Raw genomic sequence first — 13,030 nt, forward strand, 5'->3', positions numbered from 1 at the left:
TGTTTTAGCCCTGGAAGAGGTATTTTTCCCTTCAAACTGGAGACTGTAAGTCACTTTCAGTTATGGGGTGGGGGAGCAAAGGTGATATTTGGGAGGGCAGGTATGTATGGTTCAAGCTGAGGCATGTGTGGCTTCTCAGCCACATTGGATTCTGTACCCTGGGTTTAGAAGCAAGAGCCAGGGTGGACAGAGAGAGAGAGCATTTCTGGTTCCCGCCTGGACGCCAAAATTACATACGAAAAACTCGCAAGCTGTCTGATTTGATACAGCCCTGTAAGCCACGTTTTGTGATCCACCAGTTTCCCAGACACTCCCCATCGTGACTTCTACAGTCTTGAGCAGCCCAGAGTAGACCTTTGGTCTAGATGGGCGGGGTATAAATCTAATAAGATAAATAAAATTAAATTAAGCAGACAGTCTTTTGATGTTGAGCAGACTGTTGCACGGCTGGATCGCTTACATTCTCTCTCTCTCTCTCAATCTCTCTGTGAAACAAGCCCAGACTTTGGCTGCAAAATTAAGCCTGTCAACAACATCACAGGTGAGCAGTGTTGCAGATCAGGTATTTGTGCAACTAGAGAGAGAGAAGCGACACAAATGACAGGTTCTCAGGACCGAGATGCCAAAATCCCAGGGAAAATAGAGGGCTACTCTTTTGCTGTCTGGACTTCTGTTTTTTGCTTTAGTTTAAATAAGTGGTTCCCAACCTTGGGCTCCCAGAGGTTCTTGGCCTCGAACTCCTAGAAGCCTTCACCGTTAGTTGTGCTGGCCAGGACGTCTGGGAGTTGAAGCCCAAGAACATCTGGGCACCCCAGTTTGGGAAGCACAGAATTAAAAGGACAGAGCAAACGTAAGGGAAGCTGCTTGTACGTGTATGCTCTCAGTGTCACTAGACTAGATGAGGCAGACCAAAGGCTGGGACAAATGAAGAAATCCAAAGAATAGGTAAGCTTGTCCCGGACCAAGGTGACTCATAATACCTAGAGAGAAGGCTGCCCAACAAGCTCACACAGAAATGACAAGCATCAACAGACTAAATTCAGGACTGGTGCTGGAGGCAACGAAAGGCGGAAGAAGCACGTTTTAATTTAAGGAAGATTTAGTTTAAGGAAGATTTGCACAAAAAAAGTACAAAAATTCAGAGAACTTCTCCATGAAAAGCAATTCAGAGGGAAAAGAAAATCTCATATTGAATAGTTTGCAAAATTCAGTATTATGCAATATAGCAGAAATGGAAGAAATGGGCCCAATCTGAGACAGGAAATAAAAGCAATAAGAAAAAGGCGTCGAGAAGGACTGTGTCACAAAATGAACTGCACAAAAGGCCTAAACAGAGCTAAACAGATGTCCCTCAAGCTTCTTTTCCATGCTTACCTGCCGTGCATGGTTGACACACTTTAAGTACTGGCTGGCCAGGGCTGAGCAGCTGAGCGTCTGCTGAGAATTCTCCTGATAGCACTGGAGGATTTTGCTCTGCAGGTCAGCGCACACTGGACTGGACTCATACCGCCTGGGATGAGGGGTGGGGGCAGCCGTGGAGAAAGAGAGAGAAAAGACAAACACGTTTAATGGTGCTTTCAAAGTCAGGTGTATTGTGAAAACAAAGTCTCTTTTTTAACGTTTCGTAGAATCACAGAATAATTGAGTAGGAGGGGGCCTCTAAGACTATCAAGTCCAACCCCCTATTCAAGGCAAGGAATCCAAATCAAAGCAGACCTGACCGAGGATGGTCCAATGTTCTCTTGAATGGAGCGCATGCCACCACCCGAGGTCATCGGTTCCATGGTCGTCCTACTCTAACCATTAAGAAGTTTTTTCCTGATATTCAGCCCACATCTGGCTTCCTATAGCTTAACTGTATAGCCCAAATCATGAAAAGGAAAGAGAAAACAGGTTGGGAGTTTACTTCTCCACTGGGCCTCCTGGGAGAAGAGGAAGCCTGTATAGCTTTGGGCAAGCTGCACCGTCCTAGGGCACCCCCAACCCACCTCCCAGGAGAAAGGAAAAGCAAACCAATTCTGAGTCTTTTCTACCTGGAAAACCCCGAAAAGGGTCAACATAAGCCAGAATTGACTTCACGGCATACGATTATTATTAAAGACAAACACAACTACTGCCCAGTGGATTTCTCATTTCCGACAGCAAACACGTTGCTCAATGAACAGCTGCGTAACTCACTTTGATGATGATTATTTTAATAGCAAGGCAACTCATAACAGCATAAACAAGCTACTGTGGTTATAAACTGTCTAGAGTCGCTTATGGGAGTGCTGACAGTCTGTAATGCATCCTAAAGAAAAAGGACAGTGAGCGAAAATTGGAATATATTGACTGTGGCTCTACCAACATCCTTATGAGCGGCCTTAGAAAGTGGAAATAAATTGGTTGTTGTGGGTTTTTCGGGCTTCTTGGCCGTGTTCTGAAAGTGGTTCTTCCTGACGTTTCGCCAGTCTCTGTGGCCAGCATCTTCAGAGGACAGCAAACTGTGCTCTGAAGATGCCGGCCACAGAGACTGGCGAAACGTCAGGAAGAACAACCTTCAGAACACGGCCAAGAAGCCCAAAAAACCCACAACAACCATTGGATCCCGGCCGTGAAAGCCTTCGTGAATACATGGAAATTAATTGTTGGATGGAAATTCATAAAAACAAAATATGTCATGATCCAAATGAGCTAAGTATCTTTTTGTAAACCCTGCTAATGATTTTAACTGATCTGCATGAAAAGGAAAATATTAATTTTCAATTAAAAAAAGACAAAAAGCATTCAAAGCAAGCATCTTTCTTACAATGAAGTCCTCCCTCTGGAAGAAAAAAAAGGATGAATGGCATGTATTACACCAGTATTTCATAAAGTCTGTATACACACTATATGATTATTTTTGTATCAACTTCAGAATCCAAAGGAAAATGGCAGTAAGGAAAACAGCCAGCTATACTGTCCCACATATGTTTGTGCTCACTTGGATCTGTTGTTGTTTAGTCGCTAAGTCGTGTCTGACTCTTCATGACCCCATGGACCAGAGAGCACGCCAGGCCCTCCTGTCTTCCACTGCCTCCCAGAGTTTGGTCAAATTCATGCTGGCAGCTTCGGTGACACTGTCCAACAGATCCAACCTGGATCTGTATCTTTGGGCAAAACTCCTGCGTAATAAATTGCATTACAATAAACCCACCAAATTGATGGGGGTTTGGTGAGTCAACTCCTCCATAAGTTCCATTGACTGAAATGGGCCTATGCGAACTGCAACTTTCCATGCTAAATTAAGTTGCACTTAGGGTGTGTGTGTTTAGTCGTTTAGTCGTGTCCGACTCTTCGTGACCCCATGGACCAGAGCACGCCAGGCCCTCCTGTCTTCTACTGCCTCCCGGAGTTGTGTCAGGTTCATGTTGGTTGCTTCGCAGACACTGTCCAGCCATCTCATCCTCGGTCGTCCCCTTCTCCTCTTGCCGTCACACCTTCCTAACATCAGGGTTTTTTCCAAGGACTCTTTTCTTCTCATGAGATGGCCCATTTAGGGTAGGCCCATTTAAAACAATGGATTTTATAAAGGAATTTATTCCTTTAAATTCCTTTAAAGGAATTTATTCACCAAACCCCCTTTGATTCAATGGACCTACTCTAATGTGACTTCCAACAGCAGGCAATAGGATTTGGACTATAACTATGTACATTTGCTTTAATAAACGGAGTGTAGATACGCCATCAACATTTTGAAATATCAAACGTTATAAAAAATAAATATGCTAAAAGTATTTATGTGAATCAGGAAGTTAAGAGCTCTATAAATATTGACAAAAAAGGAGAAAAGAAAAGGGAAAAGGGGGGGAAAAAGAAAGAGGAAACCCAGGACAAAGAAGCGTATCTCCGTACAGAGGTAGATGAAACTTCAAATTTCATAATTTAGGCAGGAGGCCTTCAACAGAAGATTGATGTTAAGTTATTGGCAATTGTTTTCTCTGCTTTTCAGACCAAAAAATCATAAGGAAGGACAGTGAATGGGAAGAAAAAAATCAGCGCATTCTAGTTACTGTTCTTAGCAGAATTTGGGGGAACAAAACCCATACCACCTGGAGGATTCTGTGGTAGTTACAGTCCAGAAAAGGAAACTTCCAAGCTCTCTTTCTTTAACAAAGCATCTGGAAGCAGCATCAAGAGTCAACGAGTCACCTCCCTTTATCCATTCTCACAAGCAGGCAAATCTTCCTTGCAGTGGAAGGCCTTCCTTTAACTTTGATACACATGGGCTGACATGGGGGCGGAAGGAGCATCTGGAGTTTTTCTGCTGCTTTTCAGGAGACTTGTGATTAAGTTGTATTTTAATGTCGCTCTGCAGTTTTCGCTCAATCAGTCGTTTGATTATACTGTTTAAAATTTCAGGAACTGGTAAGCTACCTTGAGTATAGAGTGACATGGGGTATAAATATTTAAAGTGAGTGAAATGTTAATTATTGCACTTTGTGTTTTAGTATGTACCCTAGGCTGGATACTTCTCTTGAGCTGCTTCACACACATGTTCTCCTCTTGCTGGAATCAATACATCAATCCTATAAGGGGTGTCAGTCTTCCTAGCCCCATGGGCAGACAGACAGATGGATGGACGGATGGATTATAGATAGGCAGGCCTTTTATTGGCATAAGGGTTGGGTAGAGTATGCCATACACAAACCTAGACCACAGGCTGAACGTGATGAGCCCCATACGACTCCTGCAGCGCTGAGACTAAGAGACAGCAGTTGACTTAAGGACTTGAACTGGAAAGTGGAAACTTTCTGCTCCATAGTTCCATACCTAAGCTATTTTATCATAAACACATATTTCCCCGTAAACACATACGCAAGGACAAAAATTGGTTCCCATCCCAACAGGTCTTTTCACAAGTTCCCATTTGAGTTGTCAAAGAGAAAGAAGAATCTTTATTTCTGGTTGCCACATACAATAAATGTAAACCATGTTTCATAAACTGTATCTTGTTTCGGAAAGAAATGTGTGGGGTTTTTTTTGCAGCTGATTTCTCAATTGTTTCAGTACTGCAAATCATGTTTGTCACTTTCCATTGTTGAAGGGAGGTTTGCGCCTCACGCTTGTCAATTCTAATTTTGCCGCGACACAACAACAACAAAAAAGAAGGAACTACCTGTATACTAGGAGTTGAGTTAATTCTTTGGTAAAAGCATAACCAAGCTAGGATTGGGGGCATTGGCTCAGTTCGACCAGTTAATCGTTTTGGGTTTTCCCAAGCAGCCTTTCCCAAAACTGTCTGACCACTGGGCGCTCCCATCCCATAATAGCACTGAGGACACAGCAAAGACCCACTACCTGCTTATGTGAGCCTATGGGCCACATGCCATGTTTCCCCGCCACTGGCATGCCAGGGAAGTGAATCATCCACGTTGAGGTTCTGACATTTTCCAGCAAAGAGATGGCTTTCTAAATTTTTCCCATTCATCTATTTTGAAAACCAGGACATAAACTGACACATCCCACTTCCAAATCCAAACGCTTAGCTCAAGCACACTTTCTAGACAGTATTATTTTAAGTTCAAGAAGAGCACAGAGAGAGATTGAGGGTGGTGAATCTGAGAAAGAGAGAGAGGACTCATCCATGAGTATGCCGTCAAATAGATAGATATATGAGCTCTTTATTCTGGATAGGCCCAAGATGAGCTATATTTTAACTAAAAGGATGAGAGTAAGATGCAAAGCCCTCAACGGGTCCTTCGGGAGCTCCTTTCCTGACAGTCTTGCCAAGAAGCAAAAAGCAGAGGTCAACGGTTAAATCTCCTTTATTTTACAGCACATGTTCAAGATATGCCTTCTCTAGCAGCAGCGTTCTGCAGGGGCTGACATTCTGAGATTTCTGCAGATTCCTATATGACAGACAACTTCCTCACATATCCATGGACATACTTCAAGCACAGCCAAAAGCTCCGTGTTGTGCAGATCTTTCAGTGGAGAGGGACTACCGTCCAATTCGGAGCACCTTCTGTTTAAGTCAGACGGCAAGTGGCAGGACGCGGCGGAGCCAGGGCCAGACGGAGTAAATAAATAAATACCGGGACAGATGGACAAATAGCTTCCTGTATTCACAGAAACATGCATTGCTATCAAACTGCTCAAGACCCAGGACATCAAAGTGACATAACTGTCTCTACAGGAAAGCAAATTCTATTGCGGAGGAAGACACAAATTCCTGGCTGAATACTTCTACACCAATTTATAGGCAGGACGTAACTCAGAATTTTGCTTATAAAGTCGTGGTGCGATTTCGTGAATCTGTGCCGACCGTTTCCTTACCATCGAGTGACCTCCTGAATCTGACCGAAGACACAATTAATGTCGGGGTTAGCCTGTTTTTAAAATTAATCCGCTAACCTGTTTGCCAAATGACAATTTCATTAGCCAAATAACAATCTGGCCCTTGAACTCAATTATCGGTGCAATAATCAAAATCAGTCTTTAAATGTCGAAATGGAAATCCAATTGCATTTTGCTGAAAATGCCACCAGCAGTGTGACCTCTATTCACAACACATTCATATCCTGTATCTGTAGGAGTGTTCAGATACAAATTGATGTACAATTTGTATAGCATAGATTCGCAAAAAACATGCTCCTTATGTACTGCCCCACAGCGCTTAAAGCACTCTCTGGGTGGTTTGCAATTCAGTTATGCAGGCTGCACATTGCCTCCCTCACCCCTGCAAGCTGGGCACTCATTTATCAATCTCGGAAGGATGGAAGGCTGAGTGAACCTTGAGCCGGCTACCTGGGATTGAACCCCAGGTCATGAGCAAAGTTTTGGCTGTAGTACTGTAGTTTAACCACTGCGCCACAAGGTTCTCGTAAATTCCATGGACTCTAACTAGATCCGGAAATGACTGAGCCTGAGGCTATTGTACTTTGATGCGTCATGTGAATACAAGATGCACTGGAAAAGGCAATAAAGCTAGGAAAAGTTGAAGAGGGAGAAAAAGAGGAAGACCTAACGTGAGATGGCGTGATTCAACATTTGATAGACAGGGCCTTATGGAGGTCATTAATTCACAAAGCGAATTCCATGACTGGACAGCAATGGCATACCCATCAGTCCTGGGGCAAAAGAAAGTTCATCTTCATGCTTTTGAAGACTTTTTGGAACAACAGAATGCCCAAATAGTTTTCTAATTGTTAAGGAAGGAAGGAAGAAGGTGAAAAAAACAGGATTATAGCTGAACATTACGAACAGAGAAACGGCTACAGCAGAATGAGACAACTTTGCTATTAACAATGAAGAAAGCAAAATACCAAAGCTTTTCTGCGCTTTAGTTCAATCATCAATCCAAATGGAGGTTGTCATCAAGAAAGCAGAAGAAAACTGAGACTTGGAAGGGCAATTACCAAACAAAACAAAACAAAAAAACCCTAAAGATCCTGAAGTGTAAGGATGTGTCACTGGAGACCAAGGTTGAGATCAACCACTGTACATTATTCCTGATCATGATGTACAGATGAGAAAGAGTGCTGTCCTCTGAAGATGCCCATGGCCACAGAGACTGGCGAAACGTTAGGAAGAACAACCTTCAGAACACGGCCAAAGAGCCTGAAAAACCCAGAACAACCATACAGATGAGAAAGCTGGACAATGAAGACAGTGGGCAGACAAAAAATTGTTAAAAAATGCAGTGTTTGAGGAGAGCTTTACAGATACCAAAAACCTCTAGAAGGACAAAAGTGCATTCTAGATCAAATCAAGAATTAACTATAACCAGCTCTGGGAATGACTGAGGCTACTGTGTTTTGACATATTATGTGAAGACAAGACTCACTGGAAAAGACAATAAAGCTAGGAAAAGATGAGGCAGTAGAAAAAGAGAAAGACTGTCAGCAAAGGAATAAAAGTAAGCCGTCCTCACAGACATCTAAAGAAGAAGCAAATGAGGGGTGTGCTGTGGGGGAATTAATCCAACTGGACGACGATGAATGTATGACTAATAAAGCAATAGAGGTGTTTCTGGCAGAGAGGGCGAAAGACTGGGGGGGGAGGAGTCAGGAGAGTGGAGATGGGACGAGGTTATAAAGGAGGAGAGGAGAAAGAGGGGCAGATGGAGGAAAGGAGGAAAAGAGTACACAAACAAGAGAGACAGGCGCAGAGAGAGAGAGAAGATCGTAACATTAGTAAAGAATTTCCCGAACTTGATGAAGGAAGATGGTCTGTTGCCGCTACCAAAAGAGATAGGACAGGGGGATGGAAACCGGGAGTGGGTTTGGCTTCTCGCCCAGCGATGGACAGAGGGACCCTTGGTGGAGTCAGCCCTTTCCTACCCAGGCTGGAGGGTTTGGTTGTGGTCCATCCTTGCTGCAGGACTACCTGCTCGGTGCTGACTGTGTCAACCGCGAATCAGAGCGCAACCATTCATTTTGGGGGGAAGAAACAGTAAAAACCAAAGATATGGGACCTGGGGTAAAACCCAAGAAGTATAACATGTTAACAAATGAAGAGTTGCCGGACCCGTTTGGTCCAGAGTTACTTGATGAAAAAGTTAATAAAACCAATACTTTTTTGACCGTTACATTGACTCCGGCTGTCATTCCCGCAGAATCCCTTGGCCCGCCCATCTTAGAAAAGGAACCCAATCACAAAGACCTAACATGCAATGGCTTGATTCAACGCCTGAACAACAATCTCAACATTGTTGAGATTCAACAACAGTGAATCTCAACATTGTTCAGATTCAACGTCTGAACAACATTAAAAATTAATGACTTTCGGAAGTCATTAATTCATAAGGTTGCCACGGGTGGCAAAATGACTTGGTGCCACATACCAGCATTTATTCTATTAGAGAGTTTTGATAGGGAACTTGCAGTCATCTCAGTTCTGGACAAAGACCACTTACAAAGTTTTCAAATCAGCAACTGCTAAGCCTACGTTAAGAACCAAGTAGGCTCTTTCCAACCAAGGGCTGTGGTATTCACGGTGTTAATAGAATGAGAAGCAATGATGTTGAGTCTGTGACTTCTAACTTTGAGATTCGCAGCAGCACCAATCCTGAGCGAAGCCTGAAGGAGAGTGATGCACACATGTTTTGTATGACTTATGACTCACGGTCCTCGTGATTCACCCGTCCTAATGAAGTCTAATGGAAGCCCTGCCACAGACTACTAATAGGGCTTGTTCAGAGAATCACTATAAGCAGAGCAATTAACCTCCACTTAGAATTGCTCTTGAACTGCTCCGGTGAGGGAATGGGATGACCTGGCCCCTTAATAAAAGCCTGACGTAGTATCCCCTGCCCAAGTGGTGGGCAGAACAAATTCACGGAAAATCCCAAAGAAATTTTGTCCGAGCTGTACTCAACAACAGGAAAGCAGTACAATAAAGGACCTCTGTGAAGGGTGCAGCCATTGATGTCATGCTCAGTGTCTTGGAGTGTCAGGAGTGAAAATCTACCAGAAGCCAACATTCTCCATTCTACAGTGGTGCCTCGCTAGGCAGTTACCCCGCAGGAGAGTTTTTTTCGCTAGACATTGACTTTTTGTGATCGCTATAGCGATTTGCAAAACAGTGATTCCTATGGGGGAATTTTGCTGAACCATGTTTGGTCCCTGCTTCGCAAACCGATTTTTGCTAGACGACAATTTTGACACGTCCCTACGCACTCGCAAAACGGGTGTTTTCGGGACCTAAGCTTCGCAAACAGCTGATCGGTGGTTTGCAAAGCAGCTTTCCTATGGCCGATCGTCGCTAGACAATGACGATTCTTCCCCATTGGAACGCATTAAACAGGTTTCAATGCATTCCAAAGGGGAAATGCTTTTCGCTAGATGATGATTTCACTAAACATCGATTTCAGTGGAACGGATTATCATCATCTAGCGAGGCACCACTGTACTATCTTTTAATGATGTAACATGCCTTGGGTCTTTCTGAAGAAGAAAGTCAAGATAGAAATGTTTTAAATAAACAAATATTGTATAAGAAGAAATTGAGGGATTTTGGTTAATCCAAGCCGGAGTGAAAGGGTTGGGCCAATGCCCAGTATATCTTTTTAGATATCATTTCTTCCCTTTTTGATTCTATTCTCATCAGCCCTCCAACCAATTTTTATATTGCCTTTTTCCATTTTTTTTTTTTTGTTGGCAAGCCTTTCATAAAATTTCAAGACAGAATTATTAAAAAAAATTCAAGGAACGTAAGCATTTTTGTCTGAGTGTAATGCATCTTCCTGGCCATAAAAAATTTAGTCCCAAAGTTAAAGGTGGCAGGGAGGCATAACAAGATACGTGAGAGTTCGAAGCAAATCGATCATTACAGAGCCAAAATGTACTTTTACACCAAGAAGCAACACTTTGGATTCTAAAGTTTTGAGCATGTTCCAGTTAACCCCTGGCTTCCTTCTTTTTCTTGGTTGCTTTTTGCTGGCTGGCTTGTTTTTAACTGGAGGCAGGCGTTTACACTGCATGAGAGCAAATTCCCACCGCAGTAGATGCTTGCATGGGAGGTTCTCCCATCCATTGAAAGGAAACTCGAGCTGGTTAAGGATGAATGGGTCTTGCTGCGTAAATAGGATCACTTCCCCAGCAGACAATGCACTGAATTTGCCAATTAGGAGGAAGCTCTGATGACATATTGAACGATTCCATTTGCTGAGCTCCCCCCCTAATGTGATGCTTATACTTTTGGGAAACGGCCAAATGACATTCACTGTCTCCCATTATCTAGCCACAAAAATATATGACAAGGCACCTTATGAATTAGGAGAGGTTGCTAGTAAATTATAGGAATGTCTACTTTACAAGCCACAAATAATTTCTGGAGCTTTTCTCTCTATTGGTGTACAAAGCTTTGGAAAGTCACAAAAAGCACCAAAGAGACTCTGCGGGCTGGGAAATATTTCCGACTCTCTCTCTTCTCCCTAGACAATCTTAACAAAATGCTGTTGTGTTCTGAAGGCATTCCCCTGCTCAGTGATATTTTATCCAAGTTGCGGTTCTACAGGGCAAGTGGGGCACGCGACGGTCATACCATCTTTTGTACCCTTGTGATACTGACCGTAGCAGCCTGGCAAGAGATGACGAGCCAACCTTTTCCTTGTCCATGACCAGCTCCACCAAACTAGTTTGACTGGCTTTCCTCTTGTCTATGTCGTAGCCAAAGAGAACGTGAAGACAGACCTTGGAGGTGGGGAAAATGTCGTCCTTTCCCTGAAACTCTTCATTGTAAGCCCCAGCCACCCTAGTTATATCACTGGATTAGCCACAAAGGAATGAAGAGAAGAAAGACCGGCCATTTCTCCTGATGTATGGCTCACCCCTCAAACTCAGGAGATAATCCTCTCATTTCAACAGGCTCTTAATAGCCATGCAGAGATTTTTTTTCTCTTGTTGTTGCAGTTAAAATGATAATATTGGGGTGGCACAGCTGTACAGAAGCTGGCAGACAGGATGGCAAATTGAGTAAAAGAAAACTTTCTTTTCAAAGAGAACATTGGTCCAAAAATTTTGTGCATCTTTATACAGACTTGTGTTGTTGTTTTTTAATTATTAAGCATGAGATTTCAAGATACTCTGGGAAAGGATTCCCCTTTAGAACATTCAGAGAAAAAGAAGCAACGCAAAAGGATTTCAAACACCACTCGGTTAAGCCAGATAACTCTTCTGTATAACAGAAAGAAGAAAAATCTGCTTTGAATGTACTGGATCTAATCCCATAAAGCGGGGATTTGTTATGAAATAACCTCAGTATTTAAGGAAGGAACCATGGTGAGGATGCCAGACAACTTTTGCTAAATCTATTTCTGCAGTTTTCCCCTAACAATTCATATTAAAGATGATCCTCTGAAACTTTGCAACAAGCATTCCCCTGGCAGGAGTATTTTAAATCCTTCCGCAGATAATCAGGAAGAGTTATTGCCAGAAACACACATGCCGTCTTCCTGTTTATGGTGTTTCAGAGGAAAATCATATCTCAAGGATTATATACCGTATTTTTCTGTGTATAAGACTATACTTTTGTCTAAAATCTTTAGAATAAAAATTGACGGTCATCTTATACACAGAAGCTAAGGAGAAAGCAAAAATAAGTGGAAGGGAAAGCAGGGATCAAAGTGATCCTACAGGGCTTTGATCCCTTTCTCCCTAATTTGCTAAGTCCCACTTAGATTTCTTACTTTTGGGTTAGAAAAGTCTTATACATGGGGGCATCTTATACATGGAAAAATATGGTACGTTCCTCTGCAAGGTGACATCCTGGCATGACAGAGGGGCGCTCAGTCCAGGGCTAATAGTGAGTGCGAGAGAGCACAAAAGTCTGGGTTCTGTCCCCAATTTTGCCCCGCCCCACCCTGAAAGAACTGAGAGGCAGGAAGCAGTCAGCAGAAGTAACGTTCAGATAATTCATTTACAGTGGTGCCTTGCATAACGAGCGCATCGTTTAAAGACAAATCCGCATAGTGACGTGTTTTTTGTGATCGCTAATTCGATCGCATTGCGATATTTAGATAGGCTAAACATCGCATTGTGATGATCGGTAAGCGTTTCGCTTACCGATCTTCGCATTGTGATGTTTAGAAAACAGCTGATCGGCGGTTCCAAAATGGCCGCCAGATCAGCAAAATGGCCGCCTGCAGCGTTTTCGCGCCTTGCCCTCACTTACCGGGCAGCGAAAATGGCAGCCGGATGGGGGAATCTTCGCTTACCGGTGAGTTTTTTCCCCAACAGGAACGCATTAAACCCGTTTTAATGCGTTCCTATGCGGTTCCCCCCCCCCCCGCATAGCAACGAATCCGGATAGCGACGTTAATCCTGGAACGGATTAACGTTGCTATGTGGGGCACCACTGTACTTATTTATTGATCTGTATTGTTTATAGGCCTCCTTTCTCCTGATAAGAAGACTCAAGGCAGCTCACAGTAGTTAAAATAACAGGATTAAATACGCAGTGAGATATAAATAAAAAAAACAGTTAAACTATAAAACTTATTAAAATATACTGAATAATTAAAAACAGGTAAAACATTTAAAACAATCTTAACTACAGTCAGGGACTC

At 43.0% G+C, this 13,030-nt stretch overlaps 1 protein-coding gene across 2 annotated transcripts in view; it reads right to left on the minus strand.

The window, feature by feature from the left end:
- The window catches only part of CHCHD3 (coiled-coil-helix-coiled-coil-helix domain containing 3), a 261,889-nt gene that overhangs the window by 12,353 nt on the left and 236,506 nt on the right, over positions 1 to 13,030 (minus strand). For both annotated transcript variants that reach the window (XM_020800276.3, XM_020800275.3), the window contains exon 7: positions 1,375 to 1,510. In XM_020800276.3, coding sequence (XP_020655935.3) covers positions 1,375 to 1,510 — 136 coding nt within the window. The remainder of the gene's footprint in view (positions 1 to 1,374; positions 1,511 to 13,030) is intronic.

The sequence above is a fragment of the Pogona vitticeps genome, chromosome 5, assembly GCF_051106095.1.
Source record: "Pogona vitticeps strain Pit_001003342236 chromosome 5, PviZW2.1, whole genome shotgun sequence".
Taxonomy (NCBI): domain Eukaryota; kingdom Metazoa; phylum Chordata; class Lepidosauria; order Squamata; family Agamidae; genus Pogona; species Pogona vitticeps.